Here is a 24529-nt window from a genome sequence, read left to right as displayed (position 1 = left end):
GGAGAGGAAGGAGCTTATAACCCAAATGCTCAAGTGGAATAGAGTACAATAAGCGCAAACACGTGCGAGACGAAAAAAGGCTTCGCACTGAAGTAACACAATAAGACGACTGAAACTCCATGCAAATAAAGTGTAATAAGCTCAACAAATGTGTAAGGTGAAACTAGAAGTTCAACTGCAAAACTCAGCGGGCAGAAGCCAAGGTTTTGTACTTCTGAAGTGGAACAATGTCATTACCAGATTCATCCAACAAATAAAGTTCAGGCTCCCAAGTGGCATCAGAGTAGCCTTGCCACTTGACTAGGTACTGAAGCTGATTCTGCCGGCGGCGGTGACTGAGAATGTTCTCCACCACATAGCGGGCATGACCATCAAGGTCCGTGATAGGCGTAGGCGTAGGCTGTCTCCTATTAGGAATAGCGTTCTTCTCGTAGGCACGGAGTGCCGACACATTAAATACCGGGTGACAGCGGCTGGTATGAGGCAACTTGAGCTTGTAGGCATTCGGGCCGACCACATGGGTTATAGGAAAGGGGCCAAACCACTTGGGGCGTAATTTATGGGATGGTCGGTCCCGAGCTTCAGGAGTCAGGAGGAAATCCCGGTAGACCATTACCAAATCTCCCACCTTCAGCTTTCCCTCGACCCTTGTCCGATCTGCATAGAAGGCCTGACGAGCTTGAGCTGCCACTAACGCATCTTGTGAGATCTTGACCGCGTCTTGTCTTGCTTGCAACCAATCAGCTGAATCTCTGCCTCCCTGAATAGGGTTGAGGAAGTCGGGTGGCGCTCTGGGATTTAGACCGTAATTTAAGAAGAACGGTGTGTTTCCTGTAGATGATTGAGTAGCGCTGTTGATAGAAAACTCACAGAGAGGTAGGAGCATATCCCAGTTATCTTGTTTATGATTTACAAAAGCCCTCAGCACATCCTCTACTATTCTGTTTACTCGTTCAGTTAGGCCATCTGTCTGAGGGTGATTGGCAGTACTAAATGCTAGTTTCGTTCCTAAGCGATCAAACAATTCCTGAAAAAATGCTGCCGTAAATCTTGGATCACGATCACATACAATACTAGAACTCAAACCATGAAGTCGAAATACATGTTGAATATACAGATCAGCACTTCCTTTAGCGTCAATAGTAGAGGAAGTAGGTGCTAAATGTACACACTTTGTCAAGCGGTCTACAAATACATATATAGCATCATGACCTGTATCGGTCCTAGGCAAACCCATGATAAAATCCATCGAGAAATCCGCCCACGGCTGACTGGGCACTGGTAAATTCTGCAAGAGACCAGTTTTTAGCTGGCCGCCTTTAACTCGTTGGCAGACGTCACATGACTTGACAAACGCCTTTACATCCAGTCCCATTCTGGGCCAATAGAAATATCTAGCGAGTCTGAAATAGGTGCGATCTCGACCGGGATGCCCCGCAGTCACACAGTCATGGTATTCTTGAAGCAGGGCGAGTCGGAGTTTGCTACTCTTTGGAATGCATAACCTGTTCTTCTTAAATTACGGTCTAAATCCCAGAGCGCCACCCGACTTCCTCAACCCTATTCAGGGAGGCAGAGATTCAGCTGATTGGTTGCAAGCAAGACAAGACGCGGTCAAGATCTCACAAGATGCGTTAGTGGCAGCTCAAGCTCGTCAGGCCTTCTATGCAGATCGGACAAGGGTCGAGGGAAAGCTGAAGGTGGGAGATTTGGTAATGGTCTACCGGGATTTCCTCCTGACTCCTGAAGCTCGGGACCGACCATCCCATAAATTACGCCCCAAGTGGTTTGGCCCCTTTCCTATAACCCATGTGGTCGGCCCGAATGCCTACAAGCTCAAGTTGCCTCATACCAGCCGCTGTCACCCGGTATTTAATGTGTCGGCACTCCGTGCCTACGAGAAGAACGCTATTCCTAATAGGAGACAGCCTACGCCTACGCCTATCACGGACCTTGATGGTCATGCCCGCTATGTGGTGGAGAACATTCTCAGTCACCGCCGCCGGCAGAATCAGCTTCAGTACCTAGTCAAGTGGCAAGGCTACTCTGATGCCACTTGGGAGCCTGAACATTATTTGTTGGATGAATCTGGTAATGACATTGTTCCACTTCAGAAGTACAAAACCTTGGCTAACGCGCTGAGCGGTCTTGATATCGTTTATCAGCCGAACGACGAGTACGAGGAGCGTAAGCAGAGCGACCAGAACACCTGCCAAAAGCAGAGTAGTAACCATCCTCTGCTACCAGTGTAACAGGTTTAATCAAACTTGAAAAGTAAGAGGCCTGGTTGAGCGTGCCTCGACCAGTTATATGCAAAATGTGATAGTATACATGTGGCAATGGCGCCAATGAAGGTGCTAATAGACAGGCGTAAGACGCATGAGGTGCGAGGGAGTGTAAAGTTATAGAGAACAGGGGAAAACTGTTACATACGGTGTAACAAGTAAAGTGGCCGGTGCTTTTCTGTGTGTTTTTTTTGCTATGTGATTGTTATTGCGACTTGTGAAACTGATGACAGTGAAGAGTGTATTGCTATACAAATAATTATTGATACTGTGTTTCCAATCCAGGCCAAGGAGATCGTGGAGAAAGTCAAGAGACTAGCTGAAGAGAAGGAACGAATGCAAATATTGGATTTGGCTAAGGTTAGAAATGTCATTCCTTAGGATTTCTAACTATTTGCTCATGGATGAGAGGAAAGACAGATTGGTACAACTTGTGTGTAACGAGCCAACCGATGTAACCGGATCAAATAAAAAATCAGTTAGAAGATGTGACAAAGCACAAAATTGACAGGATACTGAGACATTCAACGCCCTGACACCTAGATCTGACACATCTCCAAAGCGAAAAACGAAGAACATTTCAAGGTGAAATGCACAGGTTAGGAAAGTCCAATGAGGAGAAGGGAAGCGCAAACATTTGCAGATTTGCGTGCTTCTCTTGTGACAGGCATATACATGTTACGTGGTGTGTTACAGTTATCAGTGTACTTGTATGTGTGTGTTTGTGTGTGTGTGTGTTTGTGTGTGTGTATGTGTGTGTGTGTGTGTGTGTGTTTGTGTGTGTGTGTATGTGTGTGTGTGTGTGTGTGTGTTTGTGTGTGTGTGTGTGTTTGTGTGTGTGTGTGTATGTGTGTGTGTGTGTGTGTTTGTGTGTGTGTGTATGTGTGTGTGTGTGTGCGTGTGTGTGTGTATGTGTGTGTGTGTGTGTGTGTGTGTGTGTGTGTGTGTGTGTATGTATGTGTGTGTGTGTGTGTGTATGTGTGTGTGTGTGTGTTTCCTAAGTCCACTATGCTCCCGAATGAATGCGGAAAGTGGTGGCGGGGCCCTGCTGCTCAGCCGACCTTGGTGGTTTCGGCGTCTGCACAGACAAAGCGCGCCAAGAAAAATAGAGAAGGACATAAGAGAGAGAGAGAGAGAAAAACAAGACGAGAGCAAGGCATGTATACGGAAGTGCAGCGCCCACTATTAGCGCCCACACATCCACTGCAGAGGGATAAAGATAAAAGATATGTTGGATAGTGAGATGGGGTCAATCAGAACTTAAGAGAGCATGTCTGAGAATACCAAAGTATGTGTGCAAGTGGATCTCTCCGATTTCGCTCAAAATTTGCAAGTAGGTTCCCTTTGGGGTGTGGATCGATTGTGCAAAGCCCTTGAAAAAGTTTCTGAAGGGAACCTTGAAATTTGCATACCCCTCAAAAATGGCCGAAATATCACATTATTTATGGGTCTAGAAACGAGTCACGCCACAGCGTATACGAACAAGCTATGAACAATGATCACTTGTCACTCCAAACGACAAGCTTCTCCTTGCGCCACCAATAAATTTTTGTGCGACTGTTGATGCAAAAGTGACTGAAGGCCTGAGCGCAGTTTTTGAATTTTATTGCAAGATGCACAGTGAAATCACGTGCCTTCTGACGCAAGAATGCCAGGTCGCGTGGCCCACGGCTCACGAGATTTCAGAGTCACCTTTGTCAAGTGCGCTTGTTACTCGCCTTGAACGCTCGTTGGTCTGGAAGGGATCACACTTGTGTTGTTACTGCGCTCAAGAACACGCTGACCGTGTTGTAGGCCTACGAACCGGGACTTTCCCTGACCATGTAGGTCGAAGACCAGTGATATGTATCTAATATTGACTGAGTACGAGGTCAATATAGGAAATAAAAGCCGAGTAAAAGACCGAGGCGAAGCCGAGGTCTTTTACGAGGTTTTATTTCTTATACTGACCAACTACGAAGTCAATATTAGATTTATCACGACAAACAGTCCGTATTTCAAATTCCAGAACGATAACCTCATGAATCCCGGTTTTATGATTGCACAACCGTTGTACCACGGCCTACTCATGCACTGACTCTGCTGCACTAGGCACCGTTCAACTGCGCAGCCCCTCAGCAGTCAAATATAAGCAGTCAATATAGCCCTAAGGAGTGAAATATGCAGGAATATTTGACTGCTTAGGTATGGCAAAAATCTATGTGAGTCAATACTAAGGGAGTGATAATATTATTTTATTATTATTATTAGACACAATCTCATAGCATGTGACAAGCATAGCTAATGCAGGGACAGAATCCCCTGAGACAAGGGCGTTGAGCCAGCCACGGCAGTATGATGATGAAATCACATTTTTTATGACGTAAGAAATCTCTCATGCAGTTCACGCGACAAGTGCGTGCAGCCAGTGCTGCTCGCGTGCCAGTCAACACAAAGAGACCGAGCTAGCCGCTTTTGTCGAGCATCGACATGAAAACAAGGCACTTTTACTGTTGAACTATGTTCGGGATTGCAGGAGGTAAGTGTGAAAGACGAATAACTCTCCATGCTGTACGGGGCATATTTCAACGGCTTGCTGCCATTGCAACACTCCTGGGACAGTTTGTGGGGGTTCTCAGCAGTTCAAGCAGGAAATGAAGCTCATCTTACCTCTGCCATCATGATCTGTTCCGAGTAGCGTTCCAGGCACATTCGCGATCGATGGCCGTGTATCGTGATGCAGGAAGCGACATCATACGTCACAGAGCACGCGATCTGACCGTGCATCTTGGAATAAAATTCAAAAACTGCGCTCAGGCCTTCAGTCACTTTTGTATCAACAGTCGCACAAAAATTTATTGGTGGCGCAAGGAGAAGCTTGTCGTTTGGAGTGACAAGTGATCACCGCTGCTTTTCCTTGTCAGAGTCAACACTACACTTTGTTCTGCGGCCTTGGGAGTAGTGTTGGAGTAGAAATTGCTTAGGAGACGTTGTGGAGGGGCGAGCTTTCCTGCGCAGGTATGACTTTGGCCGTATTTCAGCATGGTCGAGTGGAAAAATTCAAAAAAGTTTATTTCAAGAAAACCCCAAAAGGAAGATGGGGGGACATGTCCTCAGCGCTAGAAGAGGTGTTCTACTATCTGCCGGTGTATAGTTCTGGCCAATTGAGGACGTAGCTGGCTGTTTTGCCAGCGCTTGTAAATTGGCTATTTTCAAGACGATCATTTGTGGCGTCAGGGGGTGATGGACCTCGTCTTCTGGGATGCTGGCGTGGCTAAGCGGTACTGCTCCAGGAACTCTTCTAAGGTGAGGCAATGTTGGCTTGATGGAGTTTTGTTCATAGCTTGTTCGTATACGCTGTGGCGTGACTCGTTTCTAGACCCATAAATAATGTGATATTTTGGCCATTTTTGAGGGGTACGCAAATTTCAAGGTTCCCTTCAGAAAGATTTTTCAAGGGCTTTGCACAATCGATCCACACCCCAAAGGGAACCTACCTGCAAATTTTGAGCGAAATCGGAGAGATCCACTTGCACACATACTTTGGTATTCTCAGACATGCTCTCTTAAGCTAAGGAAGTCAAAGAGCGTCAGTTGCTCTCTGCCAGTCAAGGCGCAGCAGGTACTTATGGCATCTTTCCTTGAAGGACCGCAGCTGTTGTGGGTGCGGTGCAGATTGCAAGACATGTCCTGGCAGGCTGTTTCACCTTGGGATGGCGCAATCGGGGAACCCATTGCGGAGGCTTCGGGAGTGTTGATTTTAGCTGGTTCTGGTGTTGCTGAGCAATCTTAGTAGCCAGCCTGGTCGATGGTCAGCACGGAGGGCGTGGGTCGGCTGGAGCTGGTAGAATGGCCCTAAGGGGATTTGTGGGGGGCAGATAGGTTAGCTTGAGGAGGAGTGACAGGGATGCAATCATTCTGCGGTGCTCCAGGCTGGGAAGCCAAACTCCTGGGCCAATGATCGTTAGCGCCCTGTGCTGCATCTTGTCCAGGCGGGAGGTACTGGAGCCCATCCACACCAAGGAGCAGTACTCCATGAGAGGGCGGACAAACCCCTTGTACACAGTGGTGCGACCTCTGGTGTCTAGGAGGGGGGCAACCTTGGCAAGGAAGTGGAGCCGCTGAGCAGCTTTGGTTGCAATGGAGTGGAGGTGCGTTGAGAAGGACAGCTAGGTGTCAAAAGTGACACCAAGCAGCTTAAGAGAGCATGTCTGAGAAAACCAGAACAAATGTGCAAGTCGATCTCTCAGATTTCGCTCAAATTTTGCAGGTAGGTTTGCTTTGGGGTGTAGACCGACATTCCAAAGCCCGTTCAAAATCTTTTGAAGGGAACCATGAAATTGGCATACCCCTTAATATTGGCCCAATATTGGCACGATTTATGGGTCTACAAACGAGCCACGGCACAGCGTACAAGAAGAAGCTACAAACAAAACTCCATCAAGCCAATATTACCTCACCTTAGAAGAGTTCTTGGGGAAGCACCACTTAGCCACGCCAGCATCCCAGAAGACGAGGGCAATCATTCCTTGACGCCACAAATCATCGTCTTGAAAATAGCCAAATTACAAGTGCTGGTAAAACAGCGAGCTACGTCGTCAATTAGCAAACACTATACACCGGCAGATAGTAGAACACCTCTTCTAGCACTGAGGACATGTCCCCCATCATCCTTTTTGGGTTTTCTTGAAAATTAAATAAACAATTTTGAATTTTTCCACTCGACCATTCTGGAATACGTCCAAACTCATACCTGCGAAGGAAAGCTCGCCCCTCCGCGACGTCTAGTCAGCAATTTCTACTCCAATACCACTCCCAACGCTGCAGAACAAAGTGTATTGTTGACTCTGAAAAGGAAAAGCAGCGGTGATCACTTGTCACTCCAAACGACAAGCTTCTCCTTGCGCCACCAACATTTTTCGGTGCCACAGTTGATGCAAAAGTGACTGAATTTTTGGAGTGACTGGTCGTTTGGAGTGACAAGTGATCACCGCTGCTTTTCCTTGTCAGAGTCAACAATACACTTTGTTCTGCAGCGTTGGGAGTGGTTTTGGAGTAGAAATTGCTGATTAGATGTTGCGGAGAAGCGAGCTTTCCTGCGCAGGTATGAGTTTGGACGTATTCCAGAATGGTCGAGTGGAAAAATTCAAAATTGTTTATTTCAAGCAAACCCAAAAAGGATGATGGGGGACATGTCCTCAGTGCTAGAAGAGGTGTTCTACTATCTGCCGGTGTATAGTGTTTGCTAATTGAGGACGTAGCTCGCTGTTTTATCAGCGCTTATAATTAGGCTATTTTCAAGACGATCATGTGTGGCGTCAAGGGATGATAGCCCTCGTCTTCTTGGATGCTGGCGTGGCTAAGTAGTGCTGCCCCAAGAACTCTTCTAAGGTGAGGTAATGATGGCTTGATGAAGTTTTGTTCGTAGCTTGTTCTTGTACGCTGTGTCGTGGCTCATTTGTAGACCCATAAATCATGCCAATATTGGGCCAATATTGAGGGGTATACCAATTTCATGGTTTCCTTCAAAAGATTTTGTGCGGGCTTTGGAATGTCGATCTACACCCCAAAGCAAACCTACCTGCAAAATTTGAGCGAAATCTGAGAGATCGACTTGTACATAATGTTCTGGCTTTCTCAGACATGCTCTCTTAATATCCCGCTCCTCCGGGATGGCAGCTCCTGCAAACAGTAGTGGTGGCATGGCTGGGGGTGGCTTATGGTGGTCAATTGTCATCGCCTGAGACTTGGATGGCTCAAATGTCACTCTCCAGTCTGCGCCCCACTCAGCGACGCTGGCCATGGCGGCTTGGAGCTGCACTATGGAGTCGGCAATGTCGGATGTGGCAGACAGGCACTGGTAGAGCATCGTGTCATCCGCATAGGTGGCAAGTTCGGAGCCCGCAGGTAAATGGTCCTCACAGTCGTTCACGTTGAGGAGAAACAATGCGGGACCGAGAATGCTGCCCTGCGGGACACCAGACTGCACAGGTTGAGCTGAAGACTGCTAGCCACTTACAACCGCCTGGAGGCGACGGTCGCCAAGGTAGCTGGACAGCCAGCCATGGAGGTGACCATGTAGCCCTGAAACTGAAGCCTTGTGCAGCAGACCGGGGTGACCGACTTAGTCAAAGGCACCGGCGATGTCGATGGCAAGTACACGGACAGCTCCTCCAAGGCCGGCTGTCTTCGACCATTCGGTGTGGAGCTTAGTGAGGATGTCGGCAGTACCGAGACCAGTAGTTAGTGCGGGGCAGGTTCTGGTGCACTTTTTGACCTTTGACCTTTGGGCCAAATAAGGCACACTGTGTTGGTCGTGCTGGGTCTGGCCCCGGGACCCCCCAGAGTTTGACCTTTGACCCCTGCCATGCCATAAATGTGCCATAAAGGTTCTTTTCCGTGGCGAACGTGCACTTGTGCACGTTCGGTGCATTCGCACCGTGGAGTAGTAAAATACGTACTATTCCCTGATTTGCACATCGTAGATGTGCATTGCATGCAGTGACATATTGCGCATGCGTGCATACGCACGCGGAGCGTGTGACCTTCAGTGGTCCTATGCGTGTGGAAAAGACGCAGTGCAACACAAGGTGTACTAGTACACGTGTCATTATACTACTCCCTGATTCGCACTTCGTAGATGTGCAGCAAACAAGTGAGTTCACGTGCCATGCACTCGTTGAGCTCCAAGATCAGAACTCGGCTCAACGTAGTACTTGAAGTCACCGTTCCCATTACGTCATGTACATTTACATACACTCTGTTGAAGCACTGAAACATCGGTTTTCGGGGAATTCAACATGCGAATTTTTGAACATTCGGCGAAAAGATGGGTAATTTCTTCAAAACCACTGTTTTCGGCGAATTTTTCGCCCGGCCGATTTGGGAAATGCCAACTATCCATGCATGTACATTAGATGCATATTTCTATTTTGATCGGGATACAGTAAGAATCAACCGGCTACGCCCGGAGTATCATGCATTAAAACAATTATTGAAGGGGTGTCACAGTGAAGCAGTGTTGCTACGCACCACAAATCCCCTCTGCACTGTACCGAATCTATACTGGAGAATCCAGAGTGGCCAGCAAAGAGTCACAACCCGCGGGTATCCAGTCACACTAAGGCATGTCCACCATTCCCCACATATTCACCATAACAAAACACAATACTGTTTACTATAATACACTTTTATTTAAATAATTGACTTGGATGAGTCTGTAGAAGAGAACACAATGCACGCACACGCACGCATGCGCGGACACACACACGCACACACGCACACACACACATCTAGGTTATAGTGCTATACACGTATCTAGGGTTTAGGAAGCACGAGAATATGTCGAAGCACCCACACATACCCCTTCATGCAGTGTACTTCAGTAGCCCAACACGTTACGACCGCTCAGGACCATCACAAAACACATTACGACCGCTCAGGACCATCACAAAACACTACACACTGTTACTACACTGCATACACAGTTACTACACTACGCCTGTTACAAGTACTTGCAAATAATTTTGAAAACAAATGGCACATCCCGAAGACGGCAGCTAGCTCCAGACCTTCATACATACGTCATCATCATCTGTAAAACCAAGCATGAGCGCACACAAACACTATTAGTGTCACGAATACGGAAGCAGGGTAAGACAAGAGGATACGAAACAAGTAAGTATCGCTATAACGAGGGGGGTAAGTATACATGTAGATAGAGCAGTGCTTACTTACAGGGTCCGGATACGCTCCATGGCGTCCCGGTAGTCGGACTGCAACAGCAGCCCGACTTGCCGGCCCTCCCAGTAACGGGCCCGATGGGCCGCACCCGCCAGGTGTGCGGCCACGGCCTGGCCTCCCACCAGCCTTTCTCCACTGTAAAAACGAAAGAAACCGCAGAAAGCACAGTGTCATAGAGCTCTTTTGTTGGGGGAGAGAGCTAGGAGCACTGCACACTTACCATTTGTCGCAATATATGATAAGAAAGAGGCGGCGCTTGACGCACCGCCTCAGGTGCTGGAACAGGGGTATTACCCCTGTCAGCTCCACACCGCAGTGGCAAGTGAACGCCATACTGTAAATGTAATGATACTGAAGTGAAGGTGTGAACCGCAAAGCAAGGCCTTTACCTTCTTCCTGTCGAATTCGCTCCCCAGCTGCATACCGACATCACCCGCTAAAATCCAATCATACCAAGTAATGCAAAGGTCATCACTTGACCTTTTGGACTTTTCAACTCTTATCCAAAACCACCAAGAGGAAAAAACCAGGATGAAGAAGACGTCAGTTGTAGAAGCGTTTGTGGAGGAGTTGTTACATTATTCTCAGTAAATAGATATGGCTGATACATTCGGCGTAGACTTGGACGACCGGTCGTGGTCTCTCACCACGGGTCCTTTACTAATAGAAAGATGGACGCCAATAAGAACTGTTGTGGAGTTGGCAGATCAAAACGCGCAGCAAGAAATTTGGCACGTCGATGGTAGACTCCATCGGGAGGACGGACCAGCTCTTGTTGATTGTAGGGGAGTGTCCGCCTGGTGCTATGGAGGTCGCCTTCATCGCGTTAATGAACCGGCTTGGATAGGACGGGGTAGCATAGAGTACTACCTCAACGGCGCCCGTCATAGAGCCGGCGGTCCTGCAGTCAGTTATTATGACGCCACATGCGGTATTCTACGGTGGTATCACCACGGAAGACTCCACAGGTATGATGGCCCTGCAGTGGAAACATTTTCAGACCTTGGTGAAGACTCTGAGGGGTTCTACCGACACCGCGAAGAGTGGTATTGGAATGGCGTCAGACAAAGGATCGGCGACGGCCCTGCTCTGACGGAGAGATTTGATGGCGCCTATTTGCTGGAAGCCTGGTATGTCCAAGGGCGTCTACACAGAGTAGACGGACCAGCCAGGATCACTCGGAGTGATGATGGTATCACCATCCAGTGGTATTATCACGACCGGCTCCACAGGGAGAATGCGCCAGCCGTGATACGCAGGGAAGGTAACAACCGTGTACGGGAGTGGTACCGATACAACCTTCGGCATAGGGAAGATGGGCCTGCTTTCATCTCTCAGGAGGAGGGTATCTATCAGTGGTACCTCAACGGGGTGTATTGCGGTGACCACCATCAAGACCAGGCAATACACCCCATGGAGCTGTAGTACATCAATATAGTGCCTACTAAGGTAGACTCGTCAGCAATAAGTCATGAGCCCATTTGTGTGATTTGTCAGGATACCCTGGACCGTCCTCTATCCAAGTTGGAGTGTGGTCATGAATTTCACTTCCACTGTATCAAGGAGTGGATCAGTTCTGCCCCCAGCCCAACTTGCCCGACCTGCCGCTACTCCATGACTGCTGAGGACTTGGTTGAGTTCTTGTAGTAATACATGACACAGTTGCATGTAGGCGACTACGAATGACCAGTCATGTGTTACAGATGGACACGGACACGCCACCCTAAGTAGCCATGAGCGGCTATTTGGACAAGGACAACAAAGCACCTCGTGGGCGGCCAAGGTTGACACTAGCCACAAGTCTGGTCGCTCAGTTGAATAAGCTGGGTGTGCCCATGAAGACCATGGAAGACCTTTCCAGGTGCCGGCAACATGCAGAGGACAAGACAGACTGGAAGAAACTGTGCAGCTCGACACTCGAGGACAAATCAGTATCAGCAGCTACTACACCTTGCTGATGATGCTCACAAGACAGAAGTGGGAAAAAACACTGAATTTCTTTATTTAGTGCTCAACTACGCGAAATGTGTTTTATTATTATTATACATGTTCAACTGTACACAGACTGGCTGACTGCCATTCTCTACCACACATTACCGGACACTGTTGTGGTTGTCGTCGTTATCGTCGTCGTCATTGTTGATGTTGTTGTCGGTTGTTGTCGTCGTTATCGTCGTCGTTGTTGATGTTGTTATTGGTTGTTGCTGTTGGTTGTTGTTGGTTGTTGTTGGTTGTTGTTGATGTTGTTGTCGGTTGTTGTCGTCGTTATCGTCGTCGTTGTTGATGTTGTTATTAGTTGTTGCTGTCGGTTGTTGGTTGTTATTGGTTGTTGCTGTCGGTTGTTGGTTGTTATTGTTGATTGTTGTCGGTTGTTGTTGGCTGTTGGATGTTGTTGTCGGTTGTTGTCGGTTGTTGTTGGTTATTGTTGGTTGTTGTTGGTTGTTGTTGGGCGTTGTTGGTTGTTGTCGGTTGTTGTCAGGTGTTGTTGGTTGTTGTTGGTTGTTGTTGTCGGTTGTTGTCGGTTGTTGGGTGTTGTTGTCGGTTGTTGGGTGTTGTTGTCGGTTGTTGGGTGTTGTTGTCGGTTGTTGGGTGTTGTTGTTGGTTGGTGTTGGTTGGTGTTGGCTGTTGTTGGTTGTTGTCGGTTGTTGTCCATTGTTGTTGGTTGTTGTTGGTTGTTGTTGGCTGTTGTTGGTTGTTGTTGTTTGTTGTTGTCGGTTGTTGGTTGTTGTTGTGTGTTGTTGTTGGTTGTAGTTGGTTGTTGTCAGTTGTTGTTGGTTGTTGGATGTTGTTGTTGGTTGTTGTTGGCTGTTGTTGGTTGTTGTTGGTTGTTGTTGTTTGTTGTTGTCGGTTGTTGGTTGTTGTTGTTTGTTGTTGTTGTTGGCTGTAGTTGGTTGTTGTCAGTTGTTGTTAGTTGTTGTCGGTTGTTGTCGGTTGTTGTCGGTTGTTGTCGGTTGTTGTCGGTTGTTGTCGGTTGTTGTTGGCTGTTGTTGGTTGTTTTTGGTTGTTGTTGGTTGTTGTCGGTTGTTGTCGGTTGTTGTGTTTTAATCGTTATTTTGTTCATTATCCAGGAGGATGTTGCTATGATCCAGTACCATTTTTTCGCATATATGAGACAAGTTTGTGTAACGTTAGTGTGACGTGGGGTATGCTGATTGGATGTGAGGTGGTGAGAGTATGCTGATTGGCCGATAACAATTAGTGGAAGGGATAAAGTAATGCGCTGCTTGTGCAGCGTAACCAAACACATGGTCTGTGGGAAACACCCTAGTAAAATAAATGAAATAATAATAACATGAATCGCCACCGGCACTTGAGAGACTCGAGCCCCGCCACCTTGTTCAAATCGGACTTGGTAGCTTCATACTGGAACATAATCTTCTTCTTTTTGAGGTATGACCGTACAAAACGCGCTTGGATTTTTTCATTTTTTTTTTTATTTTTTTATTTTTTTATTTTTTTCATTGCAACTTTTTTAGCAGATAGCAACTTTTTTAGCAGACTCGTGAAACAACGGTGAATCTGAAACGAATAAATGGTCCATGTCAAAGGCATGACGAGTCTCGAAGTCTTCACATTCATGATGGAACCTTGTCATGATTGACGCATTCCTTGATGGTGCGCACATGAAATCACCCTGGCTCATCTTTTCCAACTCCATTCTTTTCACATCCTGCAACCCATACCCTACTAGTATCAGTGGGGATGCTAGAATCAGAAGAGGCAAGGCAGCACTCTTCCGTGGATGTATTACTCGACACAACACCACCCATACTTGTTTTCTAGAAGTTTTGACTATAATGATATATTGCAGCAGGAAGTAGTATACAGTCAAATAGGATAGGATAAAAATGAATGATCAACTGTCTGATAAAGAATGCAGTTCATTAAAGACTTATTGGAAGGTCTCTACCAGCTGATCGTCATGTTGGACGGCGACACTGCATAATGATATGAAGCTCTCAGTTAGCTGTTTCAGTTCCGTGGTAGAAAGTGTCATGTGTGCGTCCAGAGAACGATGAAAACATCTTGGGTCCACGTTGATGCAGACGATTGGAGCAACAGCAAGACGTACCTTCAACGCTTGCTCGTCAATGTCGAGGGAGACTGCCCCGGGGTAGATGAAAACATCTTGTTCCACATCCAGTTCGAACCAGCTGGTCGGGACTAGCTTGCTTTCACCGTTGATGTACACCCGACATTGACCGTAGGACGAACGTGATGGGTAGAAGTTGGTCTTGATCTTCTCCACACGTCCTCTTCGGAGAGTGTCACGGAGCGATGGACAAGTCTTGATCAAGTTCGTAATGATGAACTCAGTGGACTCATTCAGTTCGATGTAAACCTGTCCTTGAGCATCTTTGCGAGCTGTTGCCGTACTATTACAGGCTGGTAGAGCTCCTGAAGGGAAGTACATCTTATAACCAGGCTTGTAGAAGGATCTACCTGATGACTTGTAGGACAGTTGCATGTCCTCCTGAAACCCATCTACCACAATCTCTTTGTGGAGCTTGGTAGGAGCAGGTGACACATAGCGACGCTTAGCCGGTACTGCCTTCGAAGAGAGCACAACTTGAGGAGGGTCAGCAGGAAGAGCGGAATTCTTCCTCACCCGCCGCTCGTATAGGTTATCCATCTTCCAGGAAGCGAAGGGAGAACAACTCATCAGCACTGTATTCGATGAACGAATGACTCGACTACAGGACAACCACCCGTATTTATACAAGGCAGAGACGGAGGCGGGTGGAAGTGATAAAATATGTGTCAGCTAGGTCAACCAATCACCATCAAGCCCGCCAAAAACATTGGACCACTCAGCATTGAGCCCACCAAAAACATTTGACCAACCAGAATCAAACCCGCCAAAAGCATTTTGTCCAATCAGCGGCATGCCCACCAAAATCATATCTCATCTTAAAGATTCCTTACATGATACCGCCACTTTAGTGAACTGATACAGTATGGAAATAAGATCAGAGTCAAACGTGTGCAAGTTCTGAATCACGTGATCAAGTGAATAGGTTTCCCAACAATAGGCATCAATCAATGATGCCATAAGAGATGTATCAGATGGAGATAAAATCAGCAAATTCGTACGCAACGTGGACAGTTGAGAAGAAGACACCATCCTGGTCGACTCCATGAGATGCAGTACATATAGGAGTGGAAAATGCTGAGGAAGAGGTTTCATGATTCGACTGAACCTCAACCATGATACATTGCTACGAGGTAAGTAGGAACGCAGTTTACGTAGTACATCCACATTCGTATCGTATACTATGCAGGATAATGCTATAGCATAGTTTATACTCTTGTACAAACAGGATTTTTTCATCACAAGTATCTGCTCCCGAAGAGTGTGTACGCAAAGCTGATCGGATAAGAGTTCAGTTTTCGAAAGAAAATGCAAAAGGTGACGATCCACACCGCTTAACCGCTCATGTACCGCGTAAGGCTTCTTCATCAAACTACATCTCCTATGCACATCATCTTCAGGGAAGTAAATCACCGCCATGACAAGTCCACACGAAGAACACACGTATCTTCCTTCATGTAAAACATGATCAAGATGTTGACACTGTTTTTCCTCCCCGTATTGCTCTTTTTCTTCTTCTTCTTCATCCTTCTCATGAAGTCTCCTTTCACGTACATAAGCAGGTAAGATCTTAAATTCAGAATCCATCTTCACTCCTCACCAACATCCTCATTATGACACTATATCCAGCATGATATCTACTTTATATAACCAATCCTATCCAGGGCAATTATCAGGTACAACCATTGGGGTAGAGGACCTCATACCCTCTCCGACGTGTTGGAGAGGGTATGAGGTCCTCTACCCCAATGGTTGTACCTGATAATTGCCCTGGATAGGATTGGTTATATAAAGTAGATATCATGCTGGATATAGTGTCATAATGAGGATGTTGGTGAGGAGTGAAGATGGATTCTGAATTTAAGATCTTACCTGCTTATGTACGTGAAAGGAGACTTCATGAGAAGGATGATGAAGAAGAAGAAAAAGAGCAATACGGGGAGGAAAAACAGTGTCAACATCTTGATCATGTTTTACATGAAGGAAGATACGTGTGTTCTTCGTGTGGACTTGTCATGGCGGTGATTTACTTCCCTGAAGATGATGTGCATAGGAGATGTAGTTTGATGAAGAAGCCTTACGCGGTACATGAGCGGTTAAGCGGTGTGGATCGTCATCTTTTGCATTTTCTTTCGAAAACTGAACTCTTATCCGATCAGCTTTGCGTACACACTCTTCGGGAGCAGATACTTGCGATGAAAAAATCCTGTTTGTACAAGAGTATAAACTATGCTATAGCATTATCCTGCATAGTATACGATACGAATGTGGATGTTCTACGTAAACTGCGTTCCTACTTACCTCGTAGCAATGTATCATGGTTGAGGTTCAGTCGAATCATGAAACCTCTTCCTCAGCATTTTCCACTCCTATATGTACTGCATCTCATGGAGTCGACCAGGATGGTGTCTTCTTCTCAACTGTCCACGTTGCGTACGAATTTGCTGATTTTATCTCCATCTGATACATCTCTTATGGCATCATTGATTGATGCCTATTGTTGGGAAACCTATTCACTTGATCACGTGATTCAGAACTTGCACACGTTTGACTCTGATCTTATTTCCATACTGTATCAGTTCACTAAAGTGGCGGTATCATGTAAGGAATCTTTAAGATGAGATATGATTTTGGTGGGCATGCCGCTGATTGGACAAAATGCTTTTGGCGGGTTTGATTCTGGTTGGTCAAATGTTTTTGGTGGGCTCAATGCTGAGTGGTCCAATGTTTTTGGCGGGCTTGATGGTGATTGGTTGACCTAGCTGACACATATTTTATCACTTCAACCCGCCTCCGTCTCTGCCTTGTATAAATACGGGTGGTTGTCCTGTAGTCGAGTCATTCGTTCATCGAATACAGTGCTGATGAGTTGTTCTCCCTTCGCTTCCTGGAAGATGGATAACCTATACGAGCGGCGGGTGAGGAAGAATTCCGCTCTTCCTGCTGACCCTCCTCAAGTTGTGCTCTCTTCGAAGGCAGTACCGGCTAAGCGTCGCTATGTGTCACCTGCTCCTACCAAGCTCCACAAAGAGATTGTGGTAGATGGGTTTCAGGAGGACATGCAACTGTCCTACAAGTCATCAGGTAGATCCTTCTACAAGCCTGGTTATAAGATGTACTTCCCTTCAGGAGCTCTACCAGCCTGTAATAGTACGGCAACAGCTCGCAAAGATGCTCAAGGACAGGTTTACATCGAACTGAATGAGTCCACTGAGTTCATCATTACGAACTTGATCAAGACTTGTCCATCGCTCCGTGACACTCTCCGAAGAGGACGTGTGGAGAAGATCAAGACCAACTTCTACCCATCACGTTCGTCCTACGGTCAATGTCGGGTGTACATCAACGGTGAAAGCAAGCTAGTCCCGACCAGCTGGTTCGAACTGGATGTGGAACAAGATGTTTTCATCTACCCCGGGGCAGTCTCCCTCGACATTGACGAGCAAGCGTTGAAGGTACGTCTTGCTGTTGCTCCAATCGTCTGCATCAACGTGGACCCAAGATGTTTTCATCGTTCTCTGGACGCACACATGACACTTTCTACCACGGAACTGAAACAGCTAACTGAGAGCTTCATATCATTATGCAGTGTCGCCGTCCAACATGACGATCAGCTGGTAGAGACCTTCCAATAAGTCTTTAATGAACTGCATTCTTTATCAGACAGTTGATCATTCATTTTTATCCTATCCTATTTGACTGTATACTACTTCCTGCTGCAATATATCATTATAGTCAAAACTTCTAGAAAACAAGTATGGGTGGTGTTGTGTCGAGTAATACATCCACGGAAGAGTGCTGCCTTGCCTCTTCTGATTCTAGCATCCCCACTGATACTAGTAGGGTATGGGTTGCAGGATGTGAAAAGAATGGAGTTGGAAAAGATGAGCCAGGGTGATTTCATGTGCGCACCATCAAGGAATGCGTCAATCATGACAAGGTTCCATCATGAATGTGAAGACTTCGAGACTCGTCATGCCTTTGACATGGACCATTTATTCGTTTCAGATTCACCGTTGTTTCACGAGTCTGCTAAAAAAGTTGCTATCTGCTAAAAAAGTTGCAATGAAAAAAATAAAAAAATAAAAAAATAAAAAAAAAATGAAAAAATCCAAGCGCGTTTTGTACGGTCATACCTCAAAAAGAAGAAGATTATGTTCCAGTATGAAGCTACCAAGTCCGATTTGAACAAGGTGGCGGGGCTCGAGTCTCTCAAGTGCCGGTGGCGATTCATGTTATTATTATTTCATTTATTTTACTAGGGTGTTTCCCACAGACCATGTGTTTGGTTACGCTGCACAAGCAGCGCATTACTTTATCCCTTCCACTAATTGTTATCGGCCAATCAGCATACTCTCACCACCTCACATCCAATCAGCATACCCCACGTCACACTAACGTTACACAAACTTGTCTCATATATGCGAAAAAATGGTACTGGATCATAGCAACATCCTCCTGGATAATGAACAAAATAACGATTAAAACACAACAACCGACAACAACCGACAACAACCAACAACAACCAAAAACAACCAACAACAGCCAACAACAACCGACAACAACCGACAACAACCGACAACAACCGACAACAACCGACAACAACCGACAACAACTAACAACAACTGACAACAACCAACTACAGCCAACAACAACAACAAACAACAACAACCAACAACCGACAACAACAAACAACAACAACCAACAACAACCAACAACAGCCAACAACAACCAACAACAACATCCAACAACCAACAACAACTGACAACAACCAACTACAACCAACAACAACACACAACAACAACCAACAACCGACAACAACAAACAACAACAACCAACAACAGCCAACAACAACCAACAACAACCAACAACAATGGACAACAACCGACAACAACCAACAACAGCCAACACCAACCAACACCAACCAACAACAACACCCAACAACCGACAACAACACCCAACAACCGACAACAACACCCAACAACCGACAACAACACCCAACAACCGACAACAACCGACAACAACAACCAACAACAACCAACAACACCTGACAACAACCGACAACAACCAACAACGCCCAACAACAACCAACAACAACCAACAATAACCAACAACAACCGACAACAACCGACAACAACATCCAACAGCCAACAACAACCGACAACAATCAACAATAACAACCAACAACCGACAGCAACAACCAATAACAACCAACAACCGACAGCAACAACTAATAACAACATCAACAACGACGACGATAACGACGACAACAACCGACAACAACATCAACAACAACCAACAACAACCAACAACAACCAACAGCAACAACCAATAACAACATCAACAACGACGACGATAACGACGACAACAACCGACAACAACATCAACAATGACGACGACGATAACGACGACAACCACAACAGTGTCCGGTAATGTGTGGTAGAGAATGGCAGTCAGCCAGTCTGTGTACAGTTGAACATGTATAATAATAATAAAACACATTTCGCGTAGTTGAGCACTAAATAAAGAAATTCAGTGTTTTTTCCCACTTCTGTCTTGTGAGCATCATCAGCAAGGTGTAGTAGCTGCTGATACTGATTTGTCCTCGAGTGTCGAGCTGCACAGTTTCTTCCAGTCTGTCTTGTCCTCTGCATGTTGCCGGCACCTGGAAAGGTCTTCCATGGTCTTCATGGGCACACCCAGCTTATTCAACTGAGCGACCAGACTTGTGGCTAGTGTCAACCTTGGCCGCCCACGAGGTGCTTTGTTGTCCTTGTCCAAATAGCCGCTCATGGCTACTTAGGGTGGCGTGTCCGTGTCCATCTGTAACACATGACTGGTCATTCGTAGTCGCCTACATGCAACTGTGTCATGTATTACTACAAGAACTCAACCAAGTCCTCAGCAGTCATGGAGTAGCGGCAGGTCGGGCAAGTTGGGCTGGGGGCAGAACTGATCCACTCCTTGATACAGTGGAAGTGAAATTCATGACCACACTCCAACTTGGATAGAGGACGGTCCAGGGTATCCTGACAAATCACACAAATGGGCTCATGACTTATTGCTGACGAGTCTACCTTAGTAGGCACTATATTGATGTACTACAGCTCCATGGGGTGTATTGCCTGGTCTTGATGGTGGTCACCGCAATACACCCCGTTGAGGTACCACTGATAGATACCCTCCTCCTGAGAGATGAAAGCAGGCCCATCTTCCCTATGCCGAAGGTTGTATCGGTACCACTCCCGTACACGGTTGTTACCTTCCCTGCGTATCACGGCTGGCGCATTCTCCCTGTGGAGCCGGTCGTGATAATACCACTGGATGGTGATACCATCATCACTCCGAGTGATCCTGGCTGGTCCGTCTACTCTGTGTAGACGCCCTTGGACATACCAGGCTTCCAGCAAATAGGCGCCATCAAATCTCTCCGTCAGAGCAGGGCCGTCGCCGATCCTTTGTCTGACGCCATTCCAATACCACTCTTCGCGGTGTCGGTAGAACCCCTCAGAGTCTTCACCAAGGTCTGAAAATGTTTCCACTGCAGGGCCATCATACCTGTGGAGTCTTCCGTGGTGATACCACCGTAGAATACCGCATGTGGCGTCATAATAACTGACTGCAGGACCGCCGGCTCTATGACGGGCGCCGTTGAGGTAGTACTCTATGCTACCCCGTCCTATCCAAGCCGGTTCATTAACGCGATGAAGGCGACCTCCATAGCACCAGGCGGACACTCCCCTACAATCAACAAGAGCTGGTCCGTCCTCCCGATGGAGTCTACCATCGACGTGCCAAATTTCTTGCTGCGCGTTTTGATCTGCCAACTCCACAACAGTTCTTATTGGCGTCCATCTTTCTATTAGTAAAGGACCCGTGGTGAGAGACCACGACCGGTCGTCCAAGTCTACGCCGAATGTATCAGCCATATCTATTTACTGAGAATAATGTAACAACTCCTCCACAAACGCTTCTACAACTGACGTCTTCTTCATCCTGGTTTTTTCCTCTTGGTGGTTTTGGATAAGAGTTGAAAAGTCCAAAAGGTCAAGTGATGACCTTTGCATTACTTGGTATGATTGGATTTTAGCGGGTGATGTCGGTATGCAGCTGGGGAGCGAATTCGACAGGAAGAAGGTAAAGGCCTTGCTTTGCGGTTCACACCTTCACTTCAGTATCATTACATTTACAGTATGGCGTTCACTTGCCACTGCGGTGTGGAGCTGACAGGGGTAATACCCCTGTTCCAGCACCTGAGGCGGTGCGTCAAGCGCCGCCTCTTTCTTATCATATATTGCGACAAATGGTAAGTGTGCAGTGCTCCTAGCTCTCTCCCCCAACAAAAGAGCTCTATGACACTGTGCTTTCTGCGGTTTCTTTCGTTTTTACAGTGGAGAAAGGCTGGTGGGAGGCCAGGCCGTGGCCGCACACCTGGCGGGTGCGGCCCATCGGGCCCGTTACTGGGAGGGCCGGCAAGTCGGGCTGCTGTTGCAGTCCGACTACCGGGACGCCATGGAGCGTATCCGGACCCTGTAAGTAAGCACTGCTCTATCTACATGTATACTTACCCCCCTCGTTATAGCGATACTTACTTGTTTCGTATCCTCTTGTCTTACCCTGCTTCCGTATTCGTGACACTAATAGTGTTTGTGTGCGCTCATGCTTGGTTTTACAGATGATGATGACGTATGTATGAAGGTCTGGAGCTAGCTGCCGTCTTCGGGATGTGCCATTTGTTTTCAAAATTATTTGCAAGTACTTGTAACAGGCGTAGTGTAGTAACTGTGTATGCAGTGTAGTAACAGTGTGTAGTGTTTTGTGATGGTCCTGAGCGGTCGTAATGTGTTTTGTGATGGTCCTGAGCGGTCGTAACGTGTTGGGCTACTGAAGTACACTGCATGAAGGGGTATGTGTGGGTGCTTCGACATATTCTCGTGCTTCCTAAACCCTAGATACGTGTATAGCACTATAACCTAGATGTGTGTGTGTGCGTGTGTGCGTGTGTGTGTCCGCGCATGCGTGCGTGTGCGTGCATTGTGTTCTCTTCTACAGACTCATCCAAGTCAATTATTTAAATAAAAGTGTATTATAGTAAACAGTATTGTGTTTTGTTATGGTGAATATGTGGGGAATGGTGGACATGCCTTAGTGTGACTGGATACCCGCGGGTTGTGACTCTTTGCTGGCCACTCTGGATTCTCCAGTATAGATTCGGTACAGTGCAGAGGGGATTTGTGGTGCGTAGCAACACTGCTTCACTGTGACACCCCTTCAATAATTGTTTTAATGCATGATACTCCGGGCGTAGCCGGTTGATTCTTACTGTATCCCGATCAAAATAGAAATATGCATCTAATGTACATGCATGGATAGTTGGCATTTCCCAAATCGGCCGGGCGAAAAATTCGCCGAAAACAGTGGTTTTGAAGAAATTACCCATCTTTTCGCCGAATGTTCAAAAATTCGCATGTTGAATTCCCCGAAAACCGATGTTTCAGTGCTTCAACAGAGTGTATGTAAATGTACATGACGTAATGGGAACGGTGACTTCAAGTACTACGTTGAGCCGAGTTCTGATCTTGGAGCTCAACGAGTGCATGGCACGTGAACTCACTTGTTTGCTGCACATCTACGAAGTGCGAATCAGGGAGTAGTATAATGACACGTGTACTAGTACACCTTGTGTTGCACTGCGTCTTTTCCACACGCATAGGACCACTGAAGGTCACACGCTCCGCGTGCGTATGCACGCATGCGCAATATGTCACTGCATGCAATGCACATCTACGATGTGCAAATCAGGGAATAGTACGTATTTTACTACTCCACGGTGCGAATGCACCGAACGTGCACAAGTGCACGTTCGCCACGGAAAAGAACCTTTATGGCACATTTATGGCATGGCAGGGGTCAAAGGTCAAACTCTGGGGGGTCCCGGGGCCAGACCCAGCACGACCAACACAGTGTGCCTTATTTGGCCCAAAGGTCAAAGGTCAAAAAGTGCACCAGAACCTGCCCCGCACTAACTACTGAGACCCTTGCAAAACCCGAACTGCCTGGACGAGAGGACGTGGTGCTTCTCAAGGGAGTTGGTTATATGCTGGTTGACAATAGCCTCGATTACCTTCGAAATAATGGGCAACAGGGACACGGAGCGGTAATTCTGGGGGAGACTCTTGGACTTCTGCTAACGGATGGGCACTACCCTCGAGATCTTCCATGATGCTGGTTGCATCTGGCTGTGGAAGCAGAGAGAGAATAGCTTGGCCAGTGGTTTGCAGAGGACATCTGCACACAACTTCAAAACCCGTGCCGGGACAGTATCCGGACCAGTGGCTTTCTCAGGATCGAGTCTGCATAGCTCTCTCCGTACTGTTGCTTGCCGAAAGTGCACCTAAGACAATGCCTGGGCTGTCCGTTGTCTGACACGGGGGAAATCCACAGAATGGTGTGTTGCAGGAAAGTCATTGCCTCCTAGGCTGCATTTGGATGCAAAGAACTGTCCAAAACACTCTGCCTTTTCCGCATTGGATATGCCCTCGTGCCCAGACTGGTCGACGAGAGTGGGGATGGCAGTATTGCGGCAACTGCCTCCTGCCTGCTTGATTGTGGACCACCAGCCCCGGTCAGATAGGTTGCCCGCAGACAGCTTGTTGCGCTGGGGGGTGAAATGCACATCTTTTGCTCGGTCAATAGCAGCAGTGCAGTGCTGAGGGGCTAGTCTGGCTGTGTGCTTCTTGCTGTCACTAGGGTCTTGCGCAGCAGCTTTCCACGCATGTTGCTTAGTCCGGACAGCGTCAGTGCATTCCGAAGACCACCATGCTGTGTCAGATGGACGTGATGACAGCTGTCGCGACGGAATAAAATTTCTTCATGCTGTCTAGTAGAACGTTTGTAAAGTTGGAGTACGACCGTTCAGGGCAGCCAGTAATCGTGCTGTCCCAATCATGGTTACGGAAGAAGTGGTTGAGCCGACCCCAGTCGGCCTGGTTGTACCTCCAGACGGTGCGGGAGGTTTTTGGTTCCTTGTATATGCATACTGGGAAGTCGGCAATGATGACGGAGTGATCTGATGCTCCCATTGGGGCAAGGCACTTGATTGGTATCTTGCCGGGGAAGTCTGACATGAGGTCAAGAGTGTTGCTGCCTCGGGTTGGTGTAGCTACATGCTGCTCAAGTCCATGAATGTAGCACATCTCCTCCGCCAGCTCTCCTGCAGGTGTGGGTTTTTTACTTCGAAGTACTGCCCAGCCAGAGCACATGGTGGACATTAAAGTCACCTGCCAGAACTAACTGTTGGCCAGAGCGCCGAGCAGTGTGTAGCTCACAGTCAATGTACTCTAGTAGCTCTGTGTCGTTTACTGCACAAGATCCCGACCTGTAGACTGCACAAATCACGACTTGAGTTCGGTTTTGTGCCGCTACGGAC

General features: G+C 47.1%; 1 protein-coding gene across 1 annotated transcript in view; it reads left to right on the top strand.

Moving 5' to 3' along the window:
* LOC135826671 (uncharacterized) overlaps nt 1–24529 on the top strand; it is a 49546-nt gene that overhangs the window by 6307 nt on the left and 18710 nt on the right. The window contains exon 5 of the mRNA XM_065339272.1: nt 2571–2645. Coding sequence (XP_065195344.1) covers nt 2571–2645 — 75 coding nt within the window. The remainder of the gene's footprint in view (nt 1–2570; nt 2646–24529) is intronic.

This window comes from Sycon ciliatum, chromosome 10 (assembly GCF_964019385.1).
Source record: "Sycon ciliatum chromosome 10, ocSycCili1.1, whole genome shotgun sequence".
In the NCBI taxonomy this organism is placed as follows: Eukaryota; Metazoa; Porifera; class Calcarea; order Leucosolenida; family Sycettidae; genus Sycon; species Sycon ciliatum.
This window is presented reverse-complemented; position numbering and strand designations above follow the sequence as displayed.